This window comes from Perca fluviatilis, chromosome 21 (assembly GCF_010015445.1).
Source record: "Perca fluviatilis chromosome 21, GENO_Pfluv_1.0, whole genome shotgun sequence".
NCBI lineage: Eukaryota > Metazoa > Chordata > Actinopteri > Perciformes > Percidae > Perca > Perca fluviatilis.
Window position 1 is genome coordinate 6,475,726 of NC_053132.1, and position 17,607 is coordinate 6,493,332.

The following is a 17,607-nucleotide window of genomic DNA, read 5'->3' on the forward strand; positions in this document are numbered from 1 at the left end:
AAATAAAAGTTCAAAGTTAAACAAAAAAGCCATATTATTACCATTTGCTGTTATTTTAATGTAAACTGGTAAACTGTATATTATCCCTATTTCACCTTTATATTATCCATTAGTATTTATATATTTTATTTTTCCATTTTTCCCCCCTATGTGAGTGATTTATTCTGTTGTCATTGTTGTAGTCATGGATCCGTTACATTGACCGGTTCGGTTGTAGTTCCAAAACTGGCCTGCAATATTCGCCAGGACACCAGGGGGCGGTATGACATGATGTGCTGACGTCACCGACGAGGAAGTACTTTACTTCCTGGCAAGCAAAATGGAAACAGTTGTACTAAAGTAGCTGTATTATATCACATTAATCAACCTACGTTTCCCGAATATTGTACTTCTGAGCCGTTTTTGAGTTTCATTTAATAGTGGACTGCTAATGTAAAAGCTAACGTTATCGAAGAAGTGCGTCTTTTTTGGGGAGAATTGTGAACGACAGTGACAAAAACAAGACCTATCCTCTCAGCTGACGTTAACTATAACGTTAAACTTGTCTTACCTGACATTATTCTGCGATAAACACACTCGTAGTTAATATTCTAATATTCTCCATTTAAACTTGGGACCAGACATCAGCAGAATGCATCGGAGAGGTGTTGGTGCGGGAGCGATTGCCAAAAAGAAGCTGGCAGAGGTAACTTCAACGTCACATTTTGTGCTTTCAGGTTTAGTTGGAGAAACACTTTCATATCTAACCTGTGTTTATTTGTTCTATCTAGGCCAAATATAAGGAAAGAGGAACCGTGCTTGCAGAGGACCAAATTGTCCAAGTGAGTTTTTATTAGAGCTGGGCGATATGGAAAAAAAATCAAATATCACGATATTTTTGACAAAATACCTCAATGTCGATATTATGGTGATAGTGTAGTGTGTAGTGTTGACTATTGATGCTTTCACAACATATTAACACAATTAGTTTTGATAAATTATTGCCAATAATGTGGATACAATGACTAAGTGGATAAAGGCAAATAATAGAAAAGCTAGAACAGTCTAGTAAGTTCAGAAAAGGACATCACTTTACTGTAATGCAGCCTTTAAAACCAGGAAAAATATAACACTTGTGGCATATCACGATATTACAATATCCAACATTTAAGACGATATCTAGTCTCATATATCGATGTCGATATAATATCGCTATATTGCCCAGCCCTAGTTTTTATGTCAACAGAATTTCAATTTTTATAAAGATTAAAAAAACACTGAAAACCTTTATCCGTGTAACCATTTCCTAAGTAAATACAAATGTATTTCCAGTGGTGGAATGTAGCTAAATACATTTACCCAATTACTGTGCTTAAGTACAACTTTAAAGTACTTGTACTTTGCTTGAGTATTTTCATTTGATGCTACTTTATAGTTCTAACCCATTACAGTTATTTGATAACTTTAGTTACTTTGCAGATTAAGATTATTAATAAAATATGAATACACATTCATGCATTAATAATTATAATTAGTATTATTGGCAAAAAATAAATAATTTATGAATCAAAAACAAATCCTCCTTAAAGAATCAATCTAAATATTTTCTATACAGTCCCTGCTTCCAGTACAAATCTAAATCTGCAATATATTTATTTTGTATGCAGTTTTTGTCTAATGGTATTCTCCCGTTCTGCATTTACTCACCGGTTTCTGTTTTCTGCCAGATGTCGAAGCAGTTGGAGACCTTCAAGTCCAACCTGGAGGAGTTTGCCAGCAAGCATAAACAAGAAATCCGAAAGAACTCCGAGTTTAGGGTTCAGTTTCAGGAGATGTGTGCCACCATTGGAGTTGACCCACTTGCTTGTGAGAAACATTTTGAATATAATCTGTAAAAATACAAAGTACATTTGTTTAAAGGTCCAGTGTGCAACGTGTTTAGTTGTTCATTATCAAAATCTGTGTTGCCCGTTCCCTAACTTGTCCTTTTTCATGACTATTTACCACCACCATCAATTCCAAGTATTACTAATGGCTTGACATTTTACATTTGCATTAGCATGACCCGGGGTAGACGCTCCATATTCATGCTCCATCTTGAAATACGTTAGCCGGTAAGGGACATACAGGACATGCTGTTCCACCTTTCGCATTTTCACTGTCGCATGATAAACTCACAGGTGCTCCTAATGCTGCTAATGGGTATCGTAGCTTCCCGGCCCCGGCAAGTTTGAAGATCCAAATTCAGGAACAGGAGTCTTCTTCTTCTTCGCTCCCAGAAAAAGAAAAAGGATATTGAAAAGAGCAAGAGACCAGACCGGCTTTTTGAAGCATGAAGGCCACCGTAGCTGTAATACGTACTTTGAACTGCGTGGTGCAAGAGAGTTGATTGCGATATATGATCTCAACGCTAGATGGGAGAAATTCCTACACAATGGACCTTTAATTATTTAGTGCTTGACTTTTTGATATTAATGAACGTCCGTTACATTCAAGCCGTTGCCAAACTCTCTATTTATTTCTCAGTAGGACTATGTTCAGAAGACTGTGTCGTCCGGTGACTTTCCCGCGCAGAAACTCAAGTGAAGATAATGACCTCTTCTTGAAGAGTCCATCATGATTTTTTAATCATCCGTGTCCTCCTTGGCTACTAGCAACTGCGTGGAGGCGGGTGCTGCGTGATCACAGAAGACTTGTATCATGTGGACGTGTCGACAGTTTTGTTGTCATTACTTAGAGTGTCTCATGGGGGCACCAGAAACTACACACTATAGCTTTAAATCATATGTTAAAAAATAACTTTTTAACCCCTTTTTCCTCATTTCTTTCTCCACAGCTGGCAAAGGTTTTTGGTCTGAGATGCTCGGTGTGGGTGACTTCTATTATGAGCTCGGTGTTCAGATTGTTGAAGTGTGCCTGGCCCTGAAACACAGAAATGGAGGTTTGTAATCTCTGGAAACCTTTTTATTTATTTTTCATTTCATGTTTATTTGAATAGGGACAGATGCTACGTCATACACATTAGTGCAACAAATCTCCAATGTACAGCAGCACAGCATTTACAGCTATCGCTAATTTCCAATGCCTGTCCCTAGAAGTGCTTTCAAACATTGCCACATTAAAAAACATAAAGCACATAAACATACAAGACACATCCATCTGTACCACCCCTACGCCACCGCACCCCCAACCCGTCCCACCACACCCCATACCAGCCCACCCCTATATGTAACTACAGGTCTGATTTAGTGGTAATCATTGTGTTTGACTGGTAACAAGGTGACAAAGTGGTAGATGGCAGGACCATATACACCACCTATAGCACACTGCACATCACCACAATCCTGTAAACATAGAGGCTTCAATGAATAAAGAAAATAAAGTACATACTGGCCATTTAAGTACAGTAGGCTACCAAAAATAGTGACCTATAACACACTGAACTAAATATGGCCCTGATACAGGCTCTTTCTGAACTCCTTGAACATGTCTTTACATAATTAAAACATGTCAATGTCAAATGCTTTCAATAAATTAATTGAAGGAGAGAAAATAAGAAATTTCGAAGTCACTTAAAAATTAAATCGCGAACAGGGGTGAATCGAGATCGCGATTTTATAACGAGTTATCGTGCAGGCCTATGTCTGAGTCAAGTTTGAGTTTTTGTATGTAGATATCATGATTCATAATGGTTCTGGCTTTTAAATGTTGACGTGCATTTTATCTTTCAGGGCTCATTACTTTGGATGAACTCCATCAGAGAGTACTGAAGGGAAGAGGTAAATTTGCTCAGGATGTGAGCCAGTAAGTGTCGCTAATTCAATATTTCACGTGTCAGAGAAAATTCAAGCCATCATATTTGGATCATTTGTTTGTGTGTCGGTCCTAAGTTGTATGGTTAATGAAATGAAATATGTGCTTCCCAGAGATGACTTGATGAGAGCCATAAAGAAACTGAAGGTGATGGGGAACGGCTTTGGGATGATTCCTGTTGGTGGTTCTTACTTGGTCCAGTCGGTCCCAGCAGAGCTCAACATGGACCACACTGTAGTCCTGCAGCTGGCCGAGGTAAGACACAGGTTAATTATAAAGAAGTGTAACCACTTTGTTTTTACCACAAATTAAGATATGCTTTGCTTGAACTATTAGTTCCTCACTTAGATTTATTCTTCCTGTTTTATCACTGACATTTTCAGTTGTGAGGTACTGACCTTTGGTCATGTAGTTTTTACCCTTACAGTCATGTACTTGGACTTGTAAAATTGGATTTACCTAATGGCCTCATGTTTAAGTCACTTTTTGGTAATAGAGAAATGGTGGCATTAACAGTAAAGCTACAGATGCACAAGGTAAAATAAAAAGAAATATTGAATGTGCATCTTGTTCCAAAAACAAGTGTCCTTAAATAATCATCTCTTATGCTCAAAGAAAAGAAAGAGATACGATTCTTCTCATGTCAGATCAGTGTAGAAAATGTCTTTTCCCCCTCGTGTTGTTGGGAATAAAAGTTGAGGTTTAAGTCACTGGGATGAAAATTCAACCGCAAAACAAGTTTTAAAGTCGATCACTTGATGTCGCTATTTTCCAACTTACTGCTGTCCTCCATCTGTCGTGCCACCGTGGGGAGAGGGAGGGGGGGAGGAGACTTCCCCCTCCCTCTCCCCACCAGGTGCCAAAAACAACGTGAGCTTTGCAGCTCTACCCGTAATGTTCCTTTCCTGTTTGAATGTAACAGTTACAGAGACCTACTGTATGTTTTAAATACTAAAGAAGCTCTTACTTTAAGAGTTAGCAGCAATTTTACAGATTTTCTGTCGGAAAAGGCTTAACATCCCATAAAAGAGAGCGATCGTGGCTGTTCGGTAGAATGTGATGTCTGTTTGTTTATTCATTTGTAGAAAAAGGGCTACGTCTCGGTGAGTGAGATCAAGGACAGTCTGAAATGGGAGAAGGAACGGGCTTGTCACATCCTGGTAAGTTCTTATCAGCTCATTTCAGGTCCCTGAACGGCAGTTTGACACTAAAACTCCCGATGCTTTAAAACAGGGCATCTGCAGTTCTAGAAACACTACATGTATGTGTCTGTGACAATAAAGTACCTTTACAATTAATTTAGTATTAAAAGTCTTAAATTTCATCTAAAACAAATCTTAAATATTTTCACTTGCCTGCAGTAGTCTTAAATATTAGTAATACAATATGTTGGGAGACATTACCCACCGATAGAGTTAATCTAAAAGTGGGATTGTTGTGACACTGGTCTGGTTCCACTGTTGGCTACAGTGGTCAGGAAGTTCATTGTCCCTTTATTAGCAAGTGTCACTTTTAAAAACATGACTTTAACGAATTACTAATTTTAAATTGTTTAACAATTAACGTTCTGCTGCTTATCCTGGTCCAGGTTGCATTAATTTCAATTAATGATATCATTAGGATAGGAATCATTTAGAAAATCTATTGGCAACTACTTTGATAACTGATTAATCAATTCTGCTGTTTTTCAAGCAAAAATGCCAAATATTCTCAAATGAGAGGATTTGCTGGTTTCCTATGTAATACATGACACTACATTTAGTAGGACAAAATTAAGACCTCTCTTTGGGCTCTGAGAAACTGAATTGCATTTTTTAGAGTAAATGATTAATTGAGAATTGATAATCATTAGTTGCAGCCCTAGAACTATTGTTATATACTGCTGGAAAGTACAGAAAAATACTTTCTAACTTTGGATGATATGGTTGAGGAAAAAGTTTTTTTTTTTTTTAAGTCTTCAATGTGGTGGGTGGCGTCCTATGCACCAAGGGTCAGTCCTTTCTGCAGCGCCTAGGGTTCGAGTCCCGACCAGCGCCCTTTGCTGCATGTCCTTCTCTCTCCCCTTTAATGTCTTCAGCTGTCTTCTCAAAGGCCTAAAAATAATCTTTAAATGTAAGTTATAGGGTACTGGTGCTATATATATATATATATATATATATATATATATATATATATATATATATATATATATATATATATATATATATATATATATATATATTTATTTTATTATTGACCATGGCATGAGTTAACGGTAAATGTGCAATCAATATCAAAATGAAGTGCAGTACGAGGGGGAGGATGTGTTGTGGGTTCTCTTCTGTGATTGTGAGGAAAGGTGTGTGGGGGTGTTGTGTGAGGTGTATTAGATGTTCATTGAAGCATTGGATGAGAAAATGTATGATTATGTTTCTATGTAGGTTAACTGTATGTTTATTGTGTGTTTATGCGCGATGTGTCGCCATTTCGTTTCTCTCGAATGCCCAAGATGAATTTCTCCTATACAGGGACAAATAAAGGCTTATCTCATCTTAAGTTGGTGAACTATGCACAAACACGGTTGACCTTGACATTTGGTTTTTCCAGGATCACCTGCTGAAAGAAGGCTTGGCTTGGCTGGACTCTCAAGCGCCTGGAGAAGCACAGTACTGGCTGCCTGCTCTCTTCTCTGAGATCACCTCCCGGGATGTCACACCAGAGGAGGCCAATCAGATGACCCCTTAAGGAATGACGGACCGCCAGCTGGTGACTGATTCAAAGACTTGTTAGTAAACAAAATGTGGCTGGTGGGAAGGCTCATGTGACAGAGTTGGCTGGTGAACTCCGTCTAAGATTATTATCTGGACACGAGGAGAGAACTTTCCTCATCGGCTTCTCAGTAACGCCTTTCAATGAGTGAACTCACATGACTATGAGACACGACGCTGCATATAAACTCCAGTTTTGTGTTGCTGGTGTAACGGTTTATGGGTGGTTATGGATCGATGTACAGAGAACATGTAAATGTTTATGTGTGAAGAATAACTTTTAAAACTAAATCAGCTGAATTCTACCACCAGATCTTTTTTTATTATTTGACACAACCATTAAAATGCATTTTCATCATTTAAATTGATCATTCACATACATTCACTTGTTACATTACTCTACCTCATATCAACAATTCATTCGGTCATACATTTTAAAATCAACAAGTTAAATACTTGAATTGGCTCGATAGTTATATTAGACCATCAATTTCCTCTGAGAGATGAAAAGTGCAAAGCTATATTGTAAATGAAGAATTGTGGTTAAATATTAAGTTTTATATGTGCCATGCTTTACTTAAATTATCCTTCCATCAACTTAGAGAACTGTTACATTGTTCAAGCCTGTTTAATACAAATAATATTATTTACTGCTAGTTATTTTCCAAAGCATACCAGAAGAGTTTTGCACTATGAAAATCAGATTTTTAGAGGTTTGAAAGTGGCTTAATTTAGGCGTCGTCTCGCATTGCCAGACCCAGATCGCTGGAGTATGTGGTCAGATTCATTATCTTGTTTTTCTTCTTTGGATGGATAGTTCCCGATTTAAATCAGAAGTCTGCAATCTTTCTACAAAACAAAGGAAGGAATGGGCTCTACTCAACTTTATATTTAGTGTCCTGACTTCCTTTGGGGGCTACATGTACCACCCAGGAGCAAAAGTCCAAAGCGATCACACATTTGCATCTTTTTATTAAATTACTGGCAACACTTCACACACGTTTGACTTCCTAACATTAGGCGAACCTCACCGTGGAGGTCAGGAGAGTTGTGGCGGTGGAGGGGTGAAGATAAGGTCAATATAATCACTGGTCCACACACTGAGGAAGGCAGAACCAGAGACATTTGTATGTCATGGACTGTTGCCAGTCATTTAATTATATTTGTGAACGCTTGCCTAATTCAACAAGCCAACTTTAGACTATTTTGTTCAGGCAAAATATGTCTGCTTGCATTTAAAAAACACTTAAAGTCTTAAAACATTTCAAACGATGCCCAGTTGTGTGGTAATTTACTTTTAAATACATTAACGTGCAACACTAAGATAACATTTGACTAAAATAAATGAGGACATGATGTCCACTGTGATGGATTACATACTGCAACTCAAGGCAGGTTTCATGTCTCTGCCAGCAGATTCTTTGTGCATGATGGACACTAATGGCTGAACCCCCACCCCCAAAAATAAAAACTTCAGTATGCTTTGGAAAACGAGGCAACTGTAATATGATGTAATTTGCAGTAAAAGTGTGCAACAATATCCGTGCGGTCCTTTTCCACATGACCACCCAACTTAAGACGTTAATTCTCCAGACGTATGAATCGTACGTGCGGTTCTCACAGCTCGTGGCCGTAGACGTGATCCTCAAACACGGACTGCTCCATGTTGTCGCAGATCATCGTGCAGAAGGGACACACTCGGTGGCTCTGCTCGTGCTGCTCCAGTTCGTTTTGGGTTATGCAGGGGAAGCACTCTTGGCAGTGACGACACACCAGCGCCTGCTGCGAGCAGAAATAGAGACGGCGAGTCAGAAGACGTAACAAAATAGGGAGCGGATTATGTTTTGAGTCCTCTACGAAAATATAAATGGTAAACAGCCGAGTCACACTCGGGCTCATGTGTGACTATCCAGGGACCAGGGGAGGTGGGCAGGTTTTCTCATGCACGTGTTTTGGAGTTGAGTTGAGTTAAGGAAGCATTGCATCCAGCTTCCTTAACCTAAAGTGTGTTTCAATACTAGTTCATTCAGGTTGTGTTAAATTACTAGCTGGCACTGCTACAAGTTTCCATTTGCTACTATGTATTCCTAGTGTCAGAAGTATGTGATATGGGCTTCTTCGCAGATGGGGCTCGGTATCGCTTGATTTCCCGAAGCGATTTCGATTCACAAGGTTCCGATTTTATTACATTTCAGATTCAATATCAGTTAGGTTAGGAAAACGTCAGAATACCATCTTGGCTTGGATATAACAGATTCTCTGAGAACTTCTGCTGTAAATTGTACAAGCAAGAAGCAACCCTCAAAAAAAAAAAAAAAATATATATATATATATTTTTTTTTTTACAATGCATGTTAACATCAAGAATTGACCCCCCCCCAAAAATGAGTTTGATCTACTTTTTACTTCCACCTCCGTGGTGAAAAGGCATTTATTAAAAGATCAATTTCTGGAGGTTATTTATCAATATGAGATCACTCAAAACAAAGATCGATGGAGAATCTATTATTTTAACCAAGCCCCATTAGCAGACATTATTGTTATTGAAAAGATTAGAGTAAGTAAGTAAATATAAATAGATGAGCAGCTACGGCTCACTGACAACATGTTTTGGATAGGAATTGTATGAGTGATGAGACAGGTGAGGTTGTGGACTCTATATACTGAAACGGGTCAAATTATTTGACTCACCTCTTCCTCTGGGTCTGGAACGCTCTCTGCAAGGAAAAGGACACCAGATTAATAAAAAACAATGATTGTTTATTCATAATTTATTCTAGAGCTGCAGCTAATGGTATTTATTATCAAAGACTCCTGTTGTTTTTGGGAATAACTTCATGTACACATGTCTAGGAGGAGTGGGTGATTATAGACACAATACTATTATGGTTTATGTCATTTTATAGTCAATAATAGTACAGTTTCTAGGAAAATCTATTGGGATATTAATGGATAAAACACTAAAACTAAAACTTGTAGATCAGTTTGAAGTGAATCTGACAAATGAAATATCAAAATGTCCATAAAGCAGCCCGGGTCACCCGGTGATGTTACAGTAAAAGCTTCTTATGTATAAACACTACATCTTTGGCGGTTGAAAAATCTTTGTCGTCTCACAGTTTATATATCGCCCGAGCCTAATATCTAGTCGTGTCTGTGTCGAGGTCTAGAGATTAACTCAATTAACCGGGACATAGTTTCTGAAAAAGATACATTTCCTAAAACTCCACAATTGAAAATCGTTTCCCCTCCATTGTACTGGAGTGGCGACAGAAGATTGAGATATGTGAGTGAGACAAACATACTAGGGTTTATTTTTCATGCCTTTAAAACGGCAAAAAAATTAATTCCCACCTTTGCATGTAAGTGTTTCTTCAACATGGCATCATGACTTTGGGTAAACATACACGCCACTTTCCTAAAGCCAAGTGGCGTGTCATCAGTACGCATTTTGAGCTTTCCGTGTGTATGTCTACGCTGTATACAGCGGATGTAAACATACACACGTGTTATCGCAAAAAACAAAAAAAAAGGTTGAGTTTAGGAAAAGAACATCGGGACAGGCTTTAGTAACACAAAAAAAGACGGAGACCAATGTCACACGCTTAGGAAAACAAACGGTTGGGTTTAGGAACGGTCGAAAAATCGCGATCCCGGCTCTCCTGGGTGAAAGTCCTGTTTTACCCACTTACGTCCTTTCGTACTACTCGCTACGGTGAAAATTAACACTAAATGTAGGTCAATGGTGGCCAAACAGCGCTGAAAAACACGCTAAAAAGCAATTATGCGTCTTGATCACACGCCAAAACGGCATACGAATTGGCGGGTCATACATACGCCCCTTTATGAGATCAGTCTGGTTTTTTTGTTACTCACCTATGTTCTCATACAGGTTCTCAGGCTGTTCTGGTGTCTCCGGCTGTTGCCAGTCACGGCTGGCTGATGTGTTGTCAGGCTGCGTGTGTGTCGAGTCGGCGGGGGGAGCAGCGCTGACTTCCGCATAAACTCTGCGCAGCTCGGTAATATCACTAGTGAGATTCTGACGGAATAAACACAGTTGAACAAACAAGCGTCGGATTCTGCTTTGTTTTACATTTAGTTTTGTGTCTCATGTCCTCTCTCTTTCCCCTGTTCTCCGTCTTTTAACTTCTGGTTTTGAAAAGGTTACAATCACAAGTTGACCTTTTTGAATGGAGACGGTTTGTGTAACTGTACCTGGTTTTCTCTGTCGAGCTCTTCTTTCTCGTGTCTCACCAGCCTGATCATGTGTTCCTTCTCTTCTATGATGGTCTCTTTATCTGCGATCATTTCATGTGCCTCTCTGAGCTGTAGCTGAAAAACAAAGATGGGAAACAGGCCTCAGGTTTTTAGTATGCAGACACCTAGCATGACGAGTGATTCCAAAATCACGGGCATTATTCTGCTGCTGTAACAGCCTCCACTCTTCTAGTTTCAGTCTTTCCAACAGATGTTTGAACCGGCTGGGTTTTTCCTGGCTCAAAATGGGCCCTAAGCGGGGGTCTGAAGGTCCTCCCCAGGACATTTTGAGCAACAATCACTTCATTTCCTGCATTGTGATGCATTTTTATCCACCAATTTCTAGTGGAAACGTCTATTTATCTAAAGGAAAACACAAAACTCAGGAGGCAGGTGACAATTCAAAATATAATAAAATACAATGGAATATAATGCAGTAAGGGGTATTTTACATTAGGGACCTGGGGCTGGATCAGAGTACATTTGACTAGGGCTACACGATATTAGGAAAATATCTAATTGCGATTATTTTGATTGATATTGCGATTGCGATATGATTAACGATATTGGAGGGAATGATCATTTTTGTATCATTCTCATTTTCATTAAAAAAAAAAAATGATTGAAGTGTGATTTTTTTTTTTGCGAGGTTTGTTCCAAACAAAGATTTTTTCTTTAGTCTGTAGGATACGATTTGTAGGCCGGGACGTCTCTGCAGCAACACAATACTTTATTTTAGAACGGTTTAACACATATTTTCCCTTTAACAAATATTGCGCCCCTCTGCGATTTGGATATTGCACTAGTTCATTTTGCGATTTCGATAAAATTGCTGTTGAAACCACTATTTAATGTAGGGCTGGGCGATATGGAGAAAATCAAATATCACGATATTTTTGACCAAATACCTCGATATCGATACCGCGACGATATTGTAGTGTTGACTGTAAAAATATTTATTCATTTATTTTTTATGAATAATCATCAGTAATGTGGATATAATGACTAAGTGGGTAAAGGCAAATAATAGAACAGTTACAACAATTGGGTAAGTTCAGAAAATGACATCACGTTACTGTAATGCAGCCTTTAAAACCAGGAAAAGACACTTATGCCATATTACGATATTACGATATCCAAAATCAAAGATGATATCTAGTCTCATATCACGATATCGATATATTGCCCAGCTCTAATTTAATTATTATTTAATTATAATTCCCTCTCAATTCAATACTGATGCCACTTTATCAGCAGCGGCTACTCCTCCCGACATTTTTGCGTTAGCTCAGGCTGAAATATTTTGGGGGGTGCCAACAATTCCTCTACGCAGGAAAAACCCTGAGCTGGCTGCAGAAATGTGTTCCCATTCCGCCACAAGAGCATCAGTGAGGTCCAGCATTGTTAGGTGATCAGGTCTGGCTAACAGTCGGTGTTCCAGTTCATATCAAAAAGGTGTTGGATGGCTTTGAGGGCAGTGATGTGTGCAGGACAGTCCGGTTATTCCACACCAAACTGGGAAGACCATTTCTTTAGAGACCTGGCATTGAGCACAGCTCTTTGACAACCCCCCTCAAAGTCTCAGAGAAGCCGCATCTGTACACATCTTTAAAAAGCATCTTAAAAACCCATTTATGTTCTTTGCCTTTTTTTCTTTATTTTGTGGGCTAGTCTAATGAGTCATATTCTCTCTCTTTCCCTTTTTCTCCTTCGTGTAACTGCTGTTCTTGAAAGTGCTACATAAACAAAGTTTGCTTGGTTGTGCACGAGGACATTGTTATGTTGAAACAGTCCGAGCCTTCCTCAAACTGTTGGAATCATCACACTATTCTCTAAAAGATTTTCCTTTTACTGGAACTAAAAGGGCCTCACTCTCCAAGTAGGAAAAAAAAACACCCGGAGACCACAAGTAAACTGCCGGCCACATAGTACAGTATATCTCAACCAAGGTCTAAATTCCTGCACATGCTTTTTGAGTTTACCTCTAGTTTGCCACTTGACCGTTCTGCCTGATCACATGATAAGCTCATCTTCTCCAGCTGCTCCCTGGTTTGCAGCAGCTCTTCGTTCAGAAACTCGGCGTGTCTCTTGGCGTTTTTGGTCTCCTCCCTCTCCGTAGCCAGTTTCCCCTGAGCGTCCTGCAGCTGGCTGACAAGAGCCTCACACCGCACCTGAAGTGGACATGATATCAAGCATTTAGAACAGAGGAAATTCATGTCATCGTGTGTAACTAAAATAACTTCAGCCTCTTTTTTTATGTTCCCACTCTTGGATCGTCATCTGGACAGTTCTGCAGGGTCAGCTGCTGCGACAGCCTCCTGCGCAACTCCTGGTTCTCGTTCTTCACGTCGTCCGCGTTGTGTGCGATGCTTTGCAACCTTTGCAGCTCTGCAGTGAGCCTCTCCTTGTCTTTCTCACCGCTCTGAAGGTCAACCTGCAAAAAGGTAAAGCACACACACATTTGAATACAGCAACAAAGTTCTGATCTGGACCCAAATAATCTTTATCTGCCTTTTTTTTTTTTATTTAAAGTGTTGGAGAACTTGTCAGATCATTAAAAAACTACAGTCTAGTACAGACTACAGAACATCGGTTTTGGGTAATTATTTAGCCTTTTTATATGAAACTATATAACTGTGAGCTTTTTTATTTTATTTACATCTTTAGTAGGAACCAATGTGCTTGGCTATGAGTGTTACAGACGGATTAGGGAAGTCAAAAGGGTTTTGGTCTTTTCATTTGATTTAATAACAAGAAAGATATAAAATAACGCCAGCTTCATCACCTCAAAGTGTTGCAATGCAAAGTAGATTTACCTGAAGGAGCTGTATGCTGTCTTTCAGTTTGAACAGTTCCCTCTCTTCTTCTCTGAGTTTGGAATTTAGCCTAAAACAAACCACCCCCCAAAAAAACTGTTACAGGCCAAGAAACATTACGCAACAAGTCCAACTTTAATAATGAAAATAGATAGAAATGAGCAGACTTGACTCACATGGAAATCTCCACACTTTGAGCGTCGACCTTCCCCCTCAGCTCCTCACGCTCCTCTTTGAGCTGGTTGATCTTCATCACAGCTCGGTCGTATTTCTCCTGAGCAGGTTTAAAAACAAAGGATTGATACAAGATTTTGTCGGAGCCTTTATTAACAGCTAAAGAGATAAAGGATCCTACCTCATTTGTTCTTGATGCTCCGTCTAAACTCAAGCTTTGACTCCGTTTTTTCTGCTCAGTAACATCGTGTTGCTGTATCTCCATCTGCTTTGTCTTTTGGGTCAACATCTCCTCCTGGCAGTAACACCAAAGTTAGTTTTCACACCGAAACAGTAGCACTGAATTCACACGTAGACCAAAAACAAACCTTTAAGTTGTCCGTTTCTTTCAGTTGTTGCTGTAGGAGGCTTTTTAAGTTTTCATTTTGTTCCTTCATTTGATCCATTTCTTTGACCAGTTGACTCATTTCTTTGTCTTTCTGTTTATTCTGCCCCTGGAGAAAATAATCACACTGTGTCAAATATCAAAGTTCAATTCCTATTTATCTATTATCAATCTCTTTCTCTCTATTGTGCAATGAGTAAATATGTTCAGTATCTCTCAGCAGACCTTGAAGCTGGCAGCTTCCTGCTGTTCCTTCTGTAGATCATTTTTTAAGGTTTCATTTTCCTTCCTTATCTGATCCAACTTCTTCTGCAGATCAGCTTTCTCACGTACGCTCTTTTCGACCTGCTCCTGGGTTCAACAAAACACATTAAATCAATTTAAAGCCTTACTTACTTTTGCACAGAGCGACGTTATCGCCCTGTTGAACCGTTAAAAGATACAGTCGCCGGCTTTTGCTCTACATCGGTCATTTGCGTTTGATACCTGTGTTGTAATAACCATGAGGTCATCATCTGGGCTGCTCTCGATGCTTTGCTCCACCGGGGTTTTGAAACAGAACGGAGTGCTGGCTCCCCGCACTTGACCAGTACTGTCAATGTAGCAGAACTGATAGAACTCGACCTCATCCTTAGGCAGGTAGTAATCTGATGGGACAGGAACAGAGCAGACCGCTAGAGAACAACATATCTTTATAAATGTCTTCATTATGTCACTGGAAATAATCAGGGAAATAATCACTTTATTGAGGCATCCGTAAAAGACAAATAATCTAAGTCAGCGGTTCACAATGTGGGGTGGACGCCCACAGACAAAACCTGAGAGTAAGTGAGCTTTTGAATGCAGGACTTTTACTCGTAGTGGAGTATTTTCCCTGTGCTGTATTAGTATTTTTACTGAAGTAAAGGACCTGAATACTCCTTCCACCGCTGCCTAAAACTAAATCTGACTCTCTAGTTTGCATAGAGGATTTGACTTTATCAGATAGTATGTCAACAACACTGAGCCAAAGGGTCAGACATGTGTCACAGCAGCTCATAAAAACAGATTGAAGAGCTTGTGGCACTTCTTATGCTTAATCTGTTGGCACATTAGACACCCAGGGTGTTCAAAACCATCTGACAGGAAGTGTACATTACAAACAAACACGACAAGGCATTATCACCCTGCAGTAAAAGTGAAACTATTTCTTACCTTTAAAAAAAGCTTGCCTAGTTGCAGCCTCTTGCCCTACCACATCCAGGCATGGCTCCACCCACACAAAGGTATGATAATCCTTTGTTGTGCTCCACCCTACCTGTACAAGAAAAGTTAGGACAAAAACTAAGAGAGATTCTTTAATGAACCACACAGATATATAAACGCTAAGTCGATATCAGAATAAGAATTAGAGCTGAGAATTAGAGCTGCAGATTAATCCATTAATCGATTAGTTGTCAACTATTGATAACGGATTAATCGGGTCAAATCTCTCCGATTCCAGCTTCTTAAATGTGAAAATTTTTTAGTTTTTTCCAGTCCTCTGAGACAGCAAACTGAATATATTTGAGCTATGGACAAAACAAGACATTTGATTACGTCATCTTGGGCTTTTGACATTTTATAGACAAAACAACTGATCTATTAATCACGAAAATAGTCGACAGATTAATTGACAATGAAAATAATAGTTAGCTGCAGGCCTAATCAAAATGAGACTTACTGCCAAAAGTGAGTTTTCACTTGCATGGAATTTGCCTCGATGTCTTTGGTGCATTAAACATATGGAAATGGGATAAACAATATTCTTTCCCCACCTTAAAAATGCCCACCCAGTCCCTGGGGTTGGACTGGAAGGCAGCAGTGAGGGTGAAGCAGCAGGTGACGGGGGTCGAGGGTGGGTAAGAGTGAGGGATGTCGATGAACAACACCTGGGAGAAGTTGCGTGCTGTGGGGCCGGTGGCAGCCGCCTCTGTAGAGCTCTCCATGCTGGGCTACAGCCAATAAACATATAAAGAGCATATCATGATTGATGAGCGCAGGTGTTACGACAGAGAGCAGCTTCTTCCTGTTGTTGTTTTTGCGCACCTATCTTAGTTTCGATTACGCATCAAGAATAGTCACAAAAAAACACTTTCCCCAGCGCTAAACAAGCTCACACTACACATTAAAACGAGTCCCTTCTTCCTGGACATGACATTTAATATGTTAAATAAACTTTTAACGGCTGAAGTTTAATTAAAAACATCAAAAAATTGAAGAAACCGAAAGTGAGCTTGTCACAAAGACCGCGCCCGAGACATTACATAATGTTAACTTTGAGACACAAACTGTTTTTACGACAAGAAGTCTTAACAAAGCTAAAATTTTGATAAAATATTCGTGTGAAGAGATAAAACTTACATGTTAGCTTGTTGTCAACCACCCCAACATCAACCGTCAGCTCCTGTCGTCAGAAAGAACCAGCCGCTGTGATGCATTCAGGTGCTCCTCGGACTTTTGTCCTACTAAATAGGCTTCTAAATACGACATAACACTCGGGCATAAATTGTTGGCAACCTGTAGGCTATATTTTGGCTTTTCACCTACTAATATTTTATATTTTACTTTAATCCCACTTTGTACTGCAACTGATGCACAACAATTCATATATTGTGTCCTATCTTTAATAACAATCCCTGTAGTTATTTATTTATTTTATTTTTTATTTTTTTTACATTTTCTTCATATTTATAACATAGAATGGACGTATTACTTTTATTTTGTTTCCTTTGCCTGTATTTTTACCATCGTTTTTTACGCGCGTTTGTGTTTGTTGATATTTTCAAATACATGAAAAAGAAAGACTTGAGTTAAATGCAAAGAAAGTGCACCCAAACCCAAATAGGTACTTTTTAGTCAACCAGCAGCCTATCATAGACAATTGTATAATAGAATACAATTGGTGCTGTTTCTAAAACATAAATCAACAATTAAGTTCACACAGACACATTATATGCTTGTAGCCCTAAAAAAGAACCACAGCTAAACAGCAGCAGGTTCAGGTGCGCTCAAATCAAAGACTTTACTGCCTTATTTCCGATTGTCCTTGAAGGCATCAGTAGTTGCATTGTTGTAGCCCTGTATGATACATTATGGGAAATGTAGGACAATTTCAACAACTCACTCCTTCCTCACTTCTGCAGTATGAGATAAAAACACAGGAGGGAGCCAAACTCTTGTCCGTCGTGGAACTGATTCTGTTCATCAAACCTACATAGTAACACTGAATGTGTGTTATAATAACCCTTATATTATGTTATTATAATAAACACTTAGATATCGGTCAGTTTAAATGTCAGTGGTATTGGTTGTATTTTGCTCTTTATTTGTGCATGACAGGCTCCTAACATATCAGCCATATGACAGTATTTGGGCTCTATCCACATCCTATTATCACAGTAGCTATATTGTAGGC

At 39.1% G+C, this 17,607-nt stretch overlaps 2 protein-coding genes across 4 annotated transcripts; one reads left to right on the forward strand and one right to left on the reverse strand.

Annotated features, from left to right (window-relative positions):
• Nucleotides 1-274: 274 nt before the first annotated feature.
• Nucleotides 275-6,844, forward strand: snf8 (SNF8 subunit of ESCRT-II). The gene is made up of 8 exons (XM_039788305.1): nucleotides 275-685; nucleotides 771-821; nucleotides 1,707-1,845; nucleotides 2,816-2,920; nucleotides 3,711-3,783; nucleotides 3,906-4,047; nucleotides 4,878-4,952; nucleotides 6,379-6,844. Exons 1-8 carry the CDS (start codon nucleotides 632-634, stop codon nucleotides 6,514-6,516), a joined length of 777 nt encoding a protein of 258 aa, XP_039644239.1. The 5' UTR covers nucleotides 275-631; the 3' UTR covers nucleotides 6,517-6,844.
• calcoco2 (calcium binding and coiled-coil domain 2) lies at nucleotides 6,836-16,654 on the reverse strand. Of its 3 annotated transcripts, none has more exons than XM_039788304.1 (15): nucleotides 16,554-16,654; nucleotides 15,968-16,144; nucleotides 15,366-15,468; nucleotides 14,658-14,818; nucleotides 14,397-14,522; nucleotides 14,155-14,280; nucleotides 13,968-14,081; nucleotides 13,789-13,886; nucleotides 13,613-13,682; nucleotides 13,063-13,230; nucleotides 12,779-12,967; nucleotides 10,755-10,871; nucleotides 10,416-10,578; nucleotides 9,231-9,256; nucleotides 6,836-8,318 (listed from the first exon to the last, which is right to left on the reverse strand). In XM_039788304.1, exons 2-15 carry the CDS (start codon nucleotides 16,136-16,138, stop codon nucleotides 8,157-8,159), a joined length of 1,794 nt encoding a protein of 597 aa, XP_039644238.1. In that variant the 5' UTR covers nucleotides 16,139-16,144; nucleotides 16,554-16,654; the 3' UTR covers nucleotides 6,836-8,156. The 3 variants fall into 3 exon arrangements, with proteins under 3 accessions (XP_039644238.1, XP_039644236.1, XP_039644237.1); XM_039788302.1 differs by having other exon boundaries at nucleotides 6,836-8,321; XM_039788303.1 differs by having other exon boundaries at nucleotides 6,836-8,321; nucleotides 15,968-16,151; nucleotides 16,554-16,612.
• Between the last annotated feature and the right edge of the window lie 953 nt (nucleotides 16,655-17,607).